Consider the following 14,444-nt stretch of genomic DNA (forward strand, 5'->3'; position numbering starts at 1 on the left):
TTTGTTCGCTGTTCGACGCAATGATCGCCGAAATGTTCAGGTCTATACGAAGCGTTATGTTCGCCATGATGTTGTAACACAATTACAGAGTTCCGTTAACTTTTTCCGAGGAATGATATAGTTTTCTAACGTAATTGTATTATTGCAGGTCCTATTACGTGCATGGCCTTCGATGCTCTAGGAGAGTACGTTCTGGTTGCCGGCGATAAACACATAAAAGTCTTCCGCAATGTAACCGGTTACCGGGCAGCCATTGAATCGGCGAAACGCAAGCTCGCGCAAAAGCAAACGTCCGCCACGAAGGAGCGCTTAGAGAAGCTGATCGTCGACAGTCGAAAGTTCCTCGAGACGATGCAAGAAAAGTGTCCTTAACGATCCGATTGCGAAGCTTGCCCTTTCTACGACGATGTATTTTCAAACAGAGATATATTGCATTTTAACGTTGCATTTATCCTGCGCGAAGAAAAATCCATTTATAACATAATTTTTTAATGTATTTGAATAAAGGGGTTCATATTAATGTTCGTTTGTTCAGAGAGGCGGTTCGCACTTCGGGCGACTCGGTCCTTTTCACCGTCTTGTAAATACGCGCGTCAACGGTAATCCGTTTGTGCTGCACTCTCGTTTCGAAAAATTCGGGCGAATGTGTCTTCCGTGACCTTAAGCATGTAAATATTTATTTCTCGTAATAATCCGCTTACTTTGAACGACAGTTGCGAAGCGCCGACGAGCCATGGCTGCGACGACAAAGGTTTGCTATCGATTTCGAGTACATTTGCATTGTCGATTTTTGTTTTGGTAACTTGTGTGGATTTTAGTAGCCGGTTTCGCCGATCGGATGGGATTTACTTAACGACTTGAGCGCCTTGCCCGAAGACACTAGTACGTATACGAAAGTTCCGGTGTTGTGCGTGTAACTTCTGTCTCGTGCGATCTCAAAGATCTTTCAACGAACAACAGTTCTCGCTTAGTTATAGATTTTCTTTTGGAGCGGCTGCAGCACGGTCAAATTTACACCTGGGTCGGTCCTCTCCTGCTAGCGTTGAATCCGAACAATGAAGTGTCAACGTCGCATTTGTACGACTTTCCAGAGTTCGATAAGCACTTCGATACGTCCGAAAAGATGTACAGATCGAGTCCTCATATATTCACTGTGGCGGCCAAGGCCCATTACAATCTCACCCAGGAACTCGGCCGAAATTGTCAGGTGAAGATTCATTTTAACACTAAACCTATCGAGCCTTAAAACTAGCTGGCACATGTTCCCTTTCTAGATATCTATACAAATCATTTTTATTATTTTAACACATTACCGACCGGTGATCATTGCATAATTTTGAAAAATCTACGCTACACGGCTAAACACTTTTTAATGGAACCTTTCATAGCAACAGCAATTTTCTTAGAGAACTAACAAATCACCCTCAATAACGTCATCTAATGGTTTCATTGAAGATTGCAATGTAAAAGAAAGTTTCTATGCTTTCTTTTGCTACAGCATAATCATTGAAAGTCCTATTAATAGGCTTCCGGTAGGTAAAGTGTTAATAATTGTAAAATAAAAAATCTGGAACCGGTGCTGGTAGGTTTAGTGTTAATAACGAAACATGCAGAACAGATTTTATCCTAAGTTTTGTCGTTGCACCGTGAATTAAGGTGATCGTTATAAGCGGAGAAACTGAGACGGGAAAGACGTTCAACGCTGTAAAGTGTTTAGAATTCTTCAGTAGAATTAATAAACATTCGACGTGCGACGGGGATCACGCGCCGAATATTATGTTAAGAATTACGAACGCCTGTCGTTTTATATCCGCTTTTACAACTGCGTCCACTGAGAGGAACGAAGTCAGTTCGAGACATGGACAACTTATACGATTTCATTACGAAGCTGGTGCCATTTCTGGAGCGACCATTAATTCCTTTCTTATGGAGAGGAGCAGGGTGACAAGGGGTTCGAGTAATTTTCAGATATTTTACCAGGTTCGACTTTTTGTTCTGTAAATTCTGCACGAACTACGATATGTATGTAACCCGATGTAAAATACACACGTGTTCACAGATGATATTCGGGCTATCGAACGTTGAACTGCAAAAGCTTCATTTGTCCAAGTACGGAAACTATGATATATTGAACATCGTAGATTATAGCAAGAAAACGTACTTCCAGGAAGGGTTTCAAGACACTTTGGAAGCTCTGGATGTTCTGAGCTTCAGAGAGGATCAAAAGAAACATATTCTTGAAACGCTTGCTTTGCTGATCCACATGGGAAACATTAAGTTCGCAAAGATTGGCGAAGCTTGCACGATCGATCTTGATGACAAAGGTGTGTAAGCGAGCGTTGCCTCGATCCTGTAGAATTATAATTAGGCTGCGGATAAACTGAATGTTGTTTCTAATCTTAATTATTTTAATGAAGAAGAAATCGTACATCTTCAATTTCTTAAATTTTCCAACAGTTTTGAATTTGATCCACTCGACTTTGCTATAAATGCATAAAGATCCGCAGTCTAATTATAATTGAACTGTGCAATGTAATTCGATTAGCACAGCCGTAATCGTTGCGTTTTCAGAGTCGAAGGAAGCTCTGGAAAGTACTTGTAAGTTAAGTTGTTTAACCGAGAGCGTGGTGACAGAGTTACTCACTACCATTCTCATCGACCCAAAGAGTAGTTGGAGGAAACACAGTACGTATCATCGCTGCCTTATAACCGTCGACGCATGTCGCACGAGGCTGTACAGCATTATCAGACACTTGTACGATCTGCTCTTTCATTGGGTCTTGAGTCGCGCGAATGACGCATTATCCATAAAACGGGAATACTCGCAGTGGCTTGGTACGTTGAAAAAAAGCACACTGCTACGCTACGTCGGCTGTTACATGTTCAAACATTTTCATTTTCGATTTTATACAGGGATATTAGACATATTCGGTTTCGAGTCGTTCAACAACAATGGCATGGAACAGCTTTGCGTGAATTATGCTAACGAAAGGATGCAGCAATATTTCATGGGAACGTATTTAGAGAATAGCCGAAAGTATTTGCAGGAGGAGGGCTTCATTGACAGCAATGAACCATCGGACACTGTGAACATATACAAAGAACGGTTGACTGTTCTCGAAGAAGCTCTGTTCCTGACCTTAAACGACGTGTGTAACGAAGCTTGCTCTTAAGGGGTAGACTCGTTTCCAGGATTGCAAAGGTGCGGGATATGCAGGATGTTTTTCAGTAGTCAAAGCGTTAGATAAAAGATCAATCTAGGCCGCGATGGCCCCCTAAAGTCCTATTTTTACGTTTACGTTTCAAACTATTCGTACACCTTTTGGAAACGAGTAACTTTTTCAAAATTGTACCCAATAGCTTGGGTTCTTTTGAGACGTTGCTAAATAATGTTTCTTTAATTATTATTAGTCGTTGTTATTACACTCCTCAAAAGAATTAAGCGATCACTTGTGCGAACCCGGACTCGAATAAAAAAAATCGCACAATATTCAACAACCACACAATTTACACAGTAAAGATAGCCCTTTCAAATTATATTAACGCGATTTATCAAAAAAAATTGTTGCTCCCCGTATGATGTTCCAAAGTTGCACAAAATTTTTGTTAACCGTCAATGTTGTCTTCATCTCGCTATAACTTTGTAACAAACCAACATAGCAACAATTTGAAACAGAGCATCTGAAACTAGAGGTTTCAGGCTTTGAAACCATTGTTTAACGATATCCAAACGGCAATTTTTCACGGTGTTATGATCACGTAAAGTGGGACCAATTTTTCGGGTTCGCACAAGTGATCCCTTAATTCTTTTGAGGAGTGTAGTAGTTGTTATTAATAACAATTTTAACACTAAACCCACCGAGCATTAAAAGTAACTGGTATATATATTTTCCTTTATAAAAATGACAAGATTGATTTTATTTAGACTTTGTGCAGCTCCTATCTGTGCTCCACTAAAGATATCTATACTTCTATACCATCATTTCTTATGAAATTATTTTTATTATATGAATAATCGTAAAATAAAAAATCTGAAACCAGTCATTTTGACCGGTGATGGTAGATTTAGTGTTAAAAAGAAATTATCTATACATTAGCTAGTAAACTAATCCTTCTAACGTTTAAAAAAAAATTCAAGCTGTTGGGTCCAATTTTGAAAAAGTTATTAGTTTTTAAAAGGTGTACAAATCTTTGTACACCCACTGCAGCTGTTGCACCTTTATAAAAATAGCTACTGAAATTACGCTGCCGAATAATGCAAATTACAAAATAATCCCAATTATCGATCGTAAATGTTCAATATTTAATTTAATGATGCTTTCGACGCTATCGTTTCGATCAATTAATAAATCTAGCAAATTTGCAAAAAAACTTATATTCTCTATATAAGTCTATATTTTCTTGTAGACGCAAATTCTACCTTTGAAAAAGGTTCAAAACTGAACCGAAACTTTAGGAAAGAACAAAAGTTTTTTGCAAAATTGATAGATTTATTAATTGATCGAAACGGTAGCGCCGGAAGCATCATTAAATTAAATAATGCAAATTACGTCTCGTAAACGCAGAAGTAGGTCTCTTTGGGAAGCTTGTGCGCTAGATTGATCCTTTATCCAGCGCTTGACTACTGAGAAAGCCCATCGCGTGCATTATCGAGAAATGAGAAGGCGCATCCCGCACCCTTGCAATCCTAGAAAGGAGAATAGCTCATTTCATTTTGCGCAATACAAAATCCCGAATGGTAGTGTGATTTATTCTTGATTTGCAGGCTTCTCAATCTCCTATAGCGACAAGCATATCCGAAATTACACAGCTCGTCTATAAGAAGTTGCATGGCGTTCAAAACAGATTTCTAGGCGTAAGAGAAAACAATTTCGTTGTGCAACATTACTCCTGTCCTGTGGCATACTCCATAGAAGATTTGTTATCGAAAAACACCGACAAGGTATCTATTGTGCAGAGTATGTCTAAATTATGTGAAGATTTAAATGGAAAATACAGTTCTTCTTCTCTTTTCCGTTTGAGTGTTCACATAATTTTCACACGAAGATTATTAACGATCGTGTGCTGCAGGTTCCAAACGAGATATCCATGATTTTCCATACAAGTAAAAACGCATTTCTTCGATCTTTATTTAAAATTGAAAAGGACCCAGATCTGCAGTTTGTCAGTTCGTGCACCAAGAGGAAGACAATGCTGGCGAAACTGAAGTATAGCATAGATATACTTCTGAAGGAACTGAGCAAGTGCGAGTTGCATTATGTGAGATGCATTAAACCGAGGTAATTTATACACCTGTGGAATGGCAAACAGCCTCGAACCGTTTATTCATTAAGATAAGTTTCTAGTCGACTGAACGATCGTGAGTGGGATAAAGAAGACTTTCGAAAGCAGTTAGCGTGCATTGGTATTTTCGACGCTTTGTCTCTCGCCAAGTGTAAATATCCGATACGGTTACCTTATAAAGAATTCCATCAACGCTACTCTAAACAACCGGCAGGTAAACTTGCATGCATTTGTTCGTTTCTTTCAATTCTATACAGAGAATGTTTGTTTGATCACAGACGTTGTCGATACCGATAAATGCAAAATGATTCTGGAGGCGGTTGAACCTGAACAGAGATTGCACACGTCGGTCCACTATGGAAGACAATTGATCTTCTTAACAGAGCCCATCTTTTTAAAACTGGAAGCTAATAGAAGAAATCACCATGTAAATTGCGCAAATAAAATAAAACGCTTTTGGATCAAACACAGTAAGCATTAAATATCTTTTTTCGAATTTTCTTTCTCTACAAAGAACGCTTTTGTAGGACGGAACAGAATTCCCGTGATTCCTGAAGTGACTGCTAAGCAGATAGAACACGACACAACGAACGGAATCGTTTCTGAAAAGGAATTGAAAAAGTCAAGCAGTTCTGAAGACGATGATGTATTTATTTCTAGTCCAGACGTCTGGAACCATAACGTTCTCGTTAATCAAACTGTTTATACAAAGACAATGCCGATCGAAAATTTAATAGAGATAAATAACTTGCCTAACAGCAACGCGACTGGGAAAAAAGTCGAAAGAACCCGTTCGAACGTAACAGAGAAATTGGTTGAGGTCCGTTCAGAGAGAGAAACTGCCGATTTGAAACAGGAAATCAGTGTTCCAGAGATGTTACGTGACACGAGAAACGCGCGAGAAAAGAAAGTTCACAAACATCGGTTGATAAACAGCATAAAGAACAATGTTACAAAATTGATTGGAAAAATCATGCCCAATAAATTGTCAAGATATAGACGTCACAAGGTGTACAAAAACCATATCGAAATTAAACTTACCGATAGTAATAACAATTTCGTGAGGGAGTACTTTGAAAATAACACGTCGAATAGCAATGGGAAAAGATTTACATCCTACGATACGGTTGATATTTTTATATTCTGTTCTCCTTTGAATCATTAGTTTGATTGTTTTTTAAAGGGAAATTATTTGTTTTTTTAGGGGAAAGATGTGAATACAATTGAAATGAACGATTGCATACTATTCCATGGAGATAGAATTGTGAGTAGACGACGACTCAGCGAGGTAAGCACGTTCCAGGTGTAAACAGTTGAAATTACAACGGCATTGAAAGACAATACGATTTATGAAAATGTTTGTATTGTAGGTACCAATCCAGATACATGTTCGACCTACGCAATCGAGTAATCTCTATTCCGTTCACCTATTACCGTGCACGGAACTATCGCAAGGACTGCAAGACTGCCTTTGAAACATAGATACGATACTGACCTTTCCCAGAGGTCAGTTTTTACTTCAGTCTCTCTTTTATCGTTGCTTGAATAAATACCTTTCGACTTTCTATAGATATTTACAGAACATGCTATTAGCAAAACACGAGGTTATTGCGATTTGGATCACAAATAATAATGATGCTCGAATGGTATGTACATGCATCGATATAGAAACGTTTTCTCGCTTGAACGGGGAAATGTTCGAACTCGATGTATTTTCAAATTCAGACAGAATTAGTGTTTTTTAACTGATTTGTGTTTGTACTAAAACTACCAAGTTAATAGGTAAAAATAAAGACGATCGTTTAAATAACGCGAGTTCGGATGCACAGCATCCATAATGTTTGCTCGAGGTAAATCTATAGACAGCCGTAGACGAGGCTATAAGCGTCGAAGGGTCTTCTCTTTTTGTCTTTAAGTACCAGTAACCTTCGCGACGCGACAAGAGCGAGCGTTGCTTGGAGCTCGCTTCTCAAGATTTGGTAATTTGCTCGTAAACTGACACGCCTCAAGTTACTCGGGGGCACAGGTCGTCCACCGGCGAATGCAAACCTAAAATTATAAAGCAACAAGATGAATCAACTACTTTTATGTGAAACGAATAACCGGTCAAATAGATACGTAATGAGTAGACTGCGGATGTTCATGCAATTTCCAATTTTTGTAGACAAATTTTAAGAAAGCGGTACCAAATAAAATCCTATTTTCATTAGTAATAACATTTGTAGGTCCAAAATAAATGAGAATCGTACTAAATTACGTCGAATTTGATACTCCAGCATTTCTTTTTAAATTTTCATACTTCATAAATGCATAAAGATCCGCAGTCGAGTGATGAGACACTTAAAACATGCCGAATATTATAAATCTTGTGAATTCACCTAATTTCTCGTCTGGGGCCCCTTAAGGTAGAATCAGGAAACGCGGACTGTCGATCCCACAACATTCGGTTAGGTGGTATAGGTCTGACGTTCACGTACTTTATCTTGCTCTTAATAGTAATTGGAAGAGAGGTAGGTTTTCTAAACGCGTTCACGGTGCTTCTGTAATTGACGGGTAAGTATGGCAGTAACGCGTCTCCGTAGTGTTCCATAAGAGCTGTGATGTTCAGGGCATGAGACTGAGACTTGATCAGAGCGCAGATAGCAAGCTGAAATTGAGAAGTGTGTTGATATCGAACAATGAAATGTAATGAATAGACTGTGGATTTTATGCATTTATAACAGAAATGAGTAGGTGTAAATTAAAATAGCAAAATTATTATATTCTCCAGCTACTAAATATAATAGGAAAGGAAATAAATTTCTATTTCACTCCAGTTTGTCGCAATTCAGATAAAAAATTTTGGTTTTGCGTAAAGATCCGCAGTCTAGTAATGAAATTACAATTGAACAAGTAAACGTCGTGTACGTACAGCTATCCTTTGCCACAAGGCTGAACCGGGTGGAGCGTATTTTAAGATATTTTTGGCGGAAAGCGGCGAATCCGCTTCATGTTGAAAAAATATTAAAGGCTGAATACTTGCTAATAATTCCATTGCCATTGACTTTTTTTTCTCTCCGTCAATGCTTTCCTTCTCTTCTTTTAATAATACGTTCTCCAATATTGGAAGATACCTTTAACAAATGTTACAGTTATATAAAAGTATGTACCTGTTGTAATTGCAAACTATAAAGTCAATTGTGCTTACTTATCGGCAGCCGATGGCCAGCGAAGCATCAGTTTAAGCGCGCATTCCTTAAACAACGCTTCGAGATTCAGGTTTATAAAACTTTGGCCCAAGAGTAATTCTAACAGCAGTTCAGTTAATTTGTCTACCTATAACGAACGGCATTAAAGGTCTGAGACAATTCAGATTTTCTGCAGAATCAACCATCAGAATTCATGTGATCTTACTGCAGGGTATTACCGATGTTAAGTGATACGGGTAAACGGCTTCGCTGTTACTTGCTATCGAGATAATCAGTTGGCATGTTCTTGTAGACACCCTCGTGTATTGCGCGTTATTCGAGATGACCATTGATCTGGTGATCGACATTAGTTTGTCTATTACACCTTCACCGCCCAGATAAGCATTGGTGGCGCAATCATTAATTAAAACCTGCAGGCAAGTATACATTTATCGAGACACTCAGATTTATACTTTCTATCGTAAACTTCAAAATAGTATACCTGAAACGTTTTCTGAGACCCGTTAAACAACGTCTTCAACGCACGCTTGGCATAATTGTTGCGAGCTTCCGTTAGTCTCATGTCGCATATTTCTGATTCTGTAAAAAAGAAGAGTAACATTATTATCAATTGTTATCCAACAGTGAAACATGCAAATATATCTCGAAGAAAATTTACCTTGAATGAAAGGTACATTGTTTTGTATTATATTAAGAGGATCATTTATTTTTTGTACTAAATTAACAATATGGTCGTTAGGAACAAATACTCTGGCCTCTGTATGATATTCTGGCATTGACTCCGATGCCCCCATTATGGGATCTACATCGCATAGATTGGTGATCACAGCATTCACATCGTTAGACGTTAAACGTTTCCTCTTACTATGTTTTAGTCTTGTAACGCATTTCTAAAAGTACAATTACATATTTTAATTGCCTGTGTTATTAAAGTAACACTGCGATTATAGTAAATTTTTGTACATGTAGAACTTCTCTGAGACGATACGAAGCATCCTCCGCCAGTCTTTTTAATAGAGCATCGGACAGAGGATGCATTCCTAATTCTTCTCCGATCGTAGATATCCATTCGGTACTGAGAACAGCGTATTTTCTCGAATTGTTCTCCGTTGCGTTATTACTATTGGTGTCTCCGTTATTGTTGACAAAGGAATTCACGTATCCTGAGGTTGCTTGGTTTGTCAACATTTCTTTCATGATTTCACTCGTTCTCGTTCCAACAACAATCAATTATATCATATATCCTACCCTAGATTAGAATTTAATAATCAACAAAGCGTTTTATTTTCATCTTTTACAACGTGTGAAATTCGAAAAAGATATTCTCTTCGATTTGCAATGTTTTCCAAAGCAATATGGCTGGCAAAATAAATTAAATTCACATATTGTTATTCTACAGAACTGTACGATGTAAATACAAATTCATTCAAATCCGACAGAAAGCGGCAAATTTAATTAAACGTTCAAGACATTAGCCGTTTAGAATTTAACTGTCAAATAGAAATTGGCAGATCGTGCTGGTATAGACGGTTCTTCTGAATACATATATAGGTATCTAAATGTAATCCTTATCAGTGACTGAAGTGAAGTGACTCGGTAGTCGGTAGAAAAGCAGTGATTATAGTTTCCCACAAAAGATGGCGAGAATAGCGAATTTCGTGGCGGGTAATTTGAATTGTTCAACTTTACTGACTGAGGCTACATAGAATCGCCGCGTATGCGCGAGAAATCTTGCACAAAATCTCACCCTTATTAGCACCGACGAGATATAAGATATATAAATTCATGATCTATTTCTTATTGTTAGAGCCTCCCAGAGTCCAGACCAGGGTTGTCATATATGCGAGTCTCGCTGAGTCTCGCTGACAATGAGTCTCGCCAGGCCCCTTACTCTTCCGCCCCTCGCCCAGCTTGTCTGCTGAATCCGTCCCAGTCCGTCCCGTTCGTCCCGTCCTTAGACCATATATATACCTTATTATTTATATGGTCTAAGGTCCTGTCCCACTCTTCCCACTAACACTGACGCGTACCGCTAACTTATTGTTAGCCTGCTCCACGTGGTCAGTGTTAATGGGAAGAGTGGGGCGGAATCAGCAGACAAGCTGGGCGAGGGGCGGAAAGGTAAGGGGCCTGGCGAGAGTAGAATATGGTAAATGGTAACCCTGGTCCAGACTCCATGCTCCAGACTCCCAGATAGAAAAGCCCATAAGATGCAATGTCAGTGGTTTAGCATGGAACAGAATCTATACCCATATTTATATAGCAATTAGCATGACTGGGTATAGATTCTGTTCCATGCTAAACCTGGCAGACCAGGATATGCTCTGTCTCTGTTGGTCTCTGTCTATACTGACAAAGACGTTGGTAGAAGAGACCCTGGGCACGAGCACTCTCATTTCCTCTCTGTATATATATAGATATATTCCAAGTGATCGATGTTTCGATATCGAAAGAAATACATATATAACAATATATAATTTGTCAAATTGTTGTTGTCTGTCTGTTTGTAACAGTTTGTAGCCCTGTAACCTGTAATTGCGACGTGAATCTCATAAGGTGTCGCTACAGTCGCGCAAAGCTGTGCTCGTTCTTTGTCTACCGCACGGAACGACCAATCTCCCGTCTTTGTAAGGCGAAAGCTGACGTTTCGTGAAATTTTAAGGGGCGCGTCGACCAATCGGAAGTGCCGACGAAATTTACGCATAGAAATATCACTGACGTGTCCACAAAAGGGGAACTACTTCAAGGGTTCATGATTATTCCTGTTTTATACGAGCAGATAACAACAGCGCACCACGGATCGTGTTAATCGACAGTGCCACTAACTTAATCAACCTGCGAAATTATGGCGTCGGTGTTAAATACATTCGTGAATTCGTTCTCGAACAGACTGTAAGTACAATCCACCAACGATCCGAAACATTCGTTACGAGTACGTGTCTCCTGCCGAACAACAGCATCGTTGATAACGATGTCGCGCTTTTCTCGTGTTTCAACTGTAACCAGCAGCCTGCTAAAGTCGTTTCATCAAGTTTTCGAAAGTCGACGATAACGATGATGTAACTCGTCCAGCGTTGCAGCTACGTTTCCTGTATGAAAAAAAGAATGGATAATCCGTCTAAATAGCAATTTCGCGTTCCGTTTCGAATAACATTAATTATCGTGATATGCGTTTTTCCTTATCTGGGTTGTCAGTATGTTCCACGACCTTCGATCGTTCACATAGATTCCGGAACTTGGATCTGCTTGAGATATTTCACACGGCGAGACTTTCGTTTAACAGCACAGTCATCGTGATGTGTACCGCGAATATTCATAAAGAACATTTCATCGTTGAGGTCTCGGCACGATTTTATTTTTCAACCGATCTTTTCCACTGTTCCACTTATTGTTCAAAAAATATATATGTATATATATATATATGTATATGTATATATTTATTTACTCTCTTGCGTGTTACAGCTAAATAAGCAGAGATACCCAGGAGGTAATGGTTGATTTATTTTCTTTACAGTGATGCACCAGTCAGACAACATCTGAAAAATGTTTATGGGTGTGTGTCCCTGGCGACAGTGTCCGCTGCCGTTGGAGCCTATGTCCACCCATACACGGAGCTCCTCCAAGCTAGCCTGCTCACTAATCTCATCGGCATAGGATTGCTCCTGGCTCTGGTCTGTACACCAGACAATGGAAAGAACCAGAAACTGCGGCTCGGCTATCTGCTGGGAATCGCGTTCATGCTGGGGCTTGGACTGCATCCCCTATGTCGAATGGTTATCGCCGTTGACCCAAGCATCATAGTTACCGCGCTAGTAGGTGAGTTATCAGTAGACAGCGGATTTTATGCAGAGTAGGTGCAATTGAAAACAGTAAAAACGTTAGAAGAATTTTAAAAGAGTTTCATATTAGTTTTAGCCTATTAAACATATTACAAAAGGAAATAAATTTCTATTCGATTCGAGTATAAAATTTTTATTTTGCATAAAGATCTGCTGACTAGCTATCAGAGTAGCAATTAATCCTCTTACCACCCAACAGGTACTATATAGAATGCTTTTATTGTTACCTTTCTTCCAGAAGGACAGATTTTAAAGATTTTCAGTTTATAATATTTTATCTAAACAATGTATATTCTCAAGTATTCCATAAATGTTTTTTGTTCCTTGAAAATATGAAAGACACTTCTTTTAAAAGAAACAGAAAATTCTTTTTTTCCACCATTAACTCCTTAAGTGATCAGCAAAAATCAAGAAAGTGGTCTAAAAATTGTCAATCATTCTTCTTTTGATTATTCGTTGGATACATTGCTCTTAGGTAAAAGGAATCGATATTATTGATAAAAAATATAACTTGGAAAAATATACGAAGTTGTGTAAATTAGAATTGCAAAACAAAAGAATAATCAGCAAGAAATACTAACAATTCTAACACGATTTTTACAACTCTTATACGATCTCGGGCTTTCAATGATTGGCTCAAGGCTGAACTTCGTATCAAAGAAACAGATTTCTTTCTCCCTGCTCATAGACCTGTTCATATTTCAATATACATTTTAGTTAGCCTTATCGCTTGCGATTGTGTACGTGTAAACAAACAGTTGCTCGGCATCAATCATTACGACCAAATCACAGGCTAAGGGGTCTGCGTTACCGAGCGTTGCTTCCTGTGTATAATCACTTAACGGGTTAATTACGAGCTCTAATTTATGGAAAATAATTTTCTTTTTTTTTTGCTTATGTAAAATTACATACATTTTACTATATAACAAGAAAAATGAGAAAGCACAATAATGCTTAAAGGGATGGACTCGTTTCTAGGATTGCAAGGGTGCGGGATGCGCCTTGCGCCTTCTCATTTCTCGATAATGCAAAGAGGGGATTTTTCAGTAACCAAAAGCGGTAGACAAAAGATTAATCTAGGCCGCAATCGCCCTCAAAAGTCCTATTTTTATTGTCGCAGTTTTATGGAAACAGCTACGTACGCAGCTTTATTGATTGATTTTTTATCTAGCGCTCGTCACTACTGAAAAAGCCCATCTTTGCATTATCGAGAAATGAGAACGCGCATCCCGCATCCTTGCAATCCTGCAAACGAGCCCTACCCCCTTAAACAACACTGCGATCATGGGATATTTGTGAATGCTTGAAATACTAAAGGAATATTGTTTCAGGAACGACCGTCATATTCGTATCGTTCAGCATCTCTGCTCTTCTGGCTGAGAGAGGACAATGGCTGTACCTGGGCGGTATGCTACTTAGCTTGCTGAACATCATGGTCCTGTTCTCTTTCGCCAATCTCTTCCTCCGTTGGACGTTCTTCTACCAAGCTCAGTTGTATGGTGGATTATTCCTAATGTGCGGCTTTGTACTCTACGACACCCAGTCGATCATCGAGAAGTTCCACATGGGCAGCAAAGACTTCATTTTGCACTCTCTGGATCTCTTCATGGACTTCATTGGTATTTTCCGTCATCTCCTCGTCATCCTTACGCAAAAGGTGAGCAAGTGAAAAGAGCAAAGGTGGAAAACATCATTTTTCGGTTGGGAGATTTACTAATTATTCGAATGTCTTTTGCAGGAATTAGCAGCAAAACAACGTAAAGATAAACGTAAAGATTAAAGAGGGGTGAGAAGAAAACAAAAAAAAAAATGTAAAATATCATACCATTCAAGTAAAATCCATGAACTAGAGGTCTTCATCTAATCTATCCATATGTAAGACATATATTTACTACGGTAAAGTGAACTTAACGTAATAATAAAGCTTATTCACTACGTCGAAAAATTTTTAGGAGGGCGTTGGTCATAAAAACGCAATTGTATTTATTTCGGATAACTTAGTTATGTCACTTCTTCTTTTTTTTCAATTATCTATTATCTACTAGATTTATATACATGTATACATACATAGATATAAATTTATTGTACTATATTTTTATCTTTCAATAAACAAAATTTCCCAGCGTTCCTAGGA

The 14,444-nt window shown here is 38.6% G+C and overlaps 4 protein-coding genes across 7 annotated transcripts in view; 3 read left to right on the forward strand and 1 right to left on the reverse strand.

The window, feature by feature from the left end:
* Nucleotides 1-520, forward strand: part of LOC143214475 (transducin beta-like protein 2) — an 80,297-nt gene extending 79,777 nt beyond the window's left edge. Inside the window, exon 7 of the mRNA XM_076435586.1 lies at nucleotides 149-520. Coding sequence (XP_076291701.1) covers nucleotides 149-372 — 224 coding nt within the window. The 3' untranslated portion in view covers nucleotides 373-520. The remainder of the gene's footprint in view (nucleotides 1-148) is intronic.
* A 149-nt stretch (nucleotides 521-669) lies between these two features.
* On the forward strand, nucleotides 670-7,003 carry LOC143214473 (unconventional myosin-XIX). Of its 3 annotated transcripts, none has more exons than XM_076435579.1 (12): nucleotides 670-1,207; nucleotides 1,657-1,980; nucleotides 2,060-2,324; nucleotides 2,572-3,149; nucleotides 4,766-4,942; nucleotides 5,071-5,279; nucleotides 5,346-5,497; nucleotides 5,562-5,753; nucleotides 5,811-6,409; nucleotides 6,488-6,571; nucleotides 6,654-6,789; nucleotides 6,864-7,003. In XM_076435579.1, exons 1-11 carry the CDS (start codon nucleotides 1,124-1,126, stop codon nucleotides 6,756-6,758), a joined length of 2,769 nt encoding a protein of 922 aa, XP_076291694.1. In that variant the 5' UTR covers nucleotides 670-1,123; the 3' UTR covers nucleotides 6,759-6,789; nucleotides 6,864-7,003. The 3 variants fall into 3 exon arrangements, with proteins under 3 accessions (XP_076291694.1, XP_076291695.1, XP_076291693.1); XM_076435580.1 differs by lacking the exon at nucleotides 6,864-7,003 and having other exon boundaries at nucleotides 2,572-2,835; nucleotides 2,914-3,149; XM_076435578.1 differs by lacking the exon at nucleotides 6,864-7,003 and having other exon boundaries at nucleotides 670-882; nucleotides 972-1,207.
* Nucleotides 6,630-10,146, reverse strand: LOC143214478 (uncharacterized). 2 transcript variants are annotated; one of them, XM_076435589.1, is made up of 8 exons: nucleotides 9,435-10,146; nucleotides 9,130-9,361; nucleotides 8,953-9,050; nucleotides 8,677-8,881; nucleotides 8,471-8,594; nucleotides 8,195-8,396; nucleotides 7,662-7,930; nucleotides 6,630-7,332 (listed from the first exon to the last, which is right to left on the reverse strand). In XM_076435589.1, exons 1-8 carry the CDS (start codon nucleotides 9,666-9,668, stop codon nucleotides 7,140-7,142), a joined length of 1,557 nt encoding a protein of 518 aa, XP_076291704.1. In that variant the 5' UTR covers nucleotides 9,669-10,146; the 3' UTR covers nucleotides 6,630-7,139. The 2 variants fall into 2 exon arrangements, with proteins under 2 accessions (XP_076291704.1, XP_076291705.1); XM_076435590.1 differs by having other exon boundaries at nucleotides 8,471-8,598; nucleotides 8,690-8,881; nucleotides 9,435-10,129.
* Nucleotides 10,147-11,110: 964 nt separating this feature from the next.
* Nucleotides 11,111-14,437, forward strand: Bi-1 (Bax Inhibitor-1). Its single transcript, XM_076435601.1, has 4 exons — nucleotides 11,111-11,363; nucleotides 11,986-12,287; nucleotides 13,642-13,967; nucleotides 14,049-14,437. Exons 1-4 carry the CDS (start codon nucleotides 11,317-11,319, stop codon nucleotides 14,088-14,090), a joined length of 717 nt encoding a protein of 238 aa, XP_076291716.1. The 5' UTR covers nucleotides 11,111-11,316; the 3' UTR covers nucleotides 14,091-14,437.
* The last annotated feature ends 7 nt before the right edge of the window (nucleotides 14,438-14,444 follow it).

Source organism: Lasioglossum baleicum, chromosome 12, assembly GCF_051020765.1.
Source record: "Lasioglossum baleicum chromosome 12, iyLasBale1, whole genome shotgun sequence".
NCBI lineage: Eukaryota > Metazoa > Arthropoda > Insecta > Hymenoptera > Halictidae > Lasioglossum > Lasioglossum baleicum.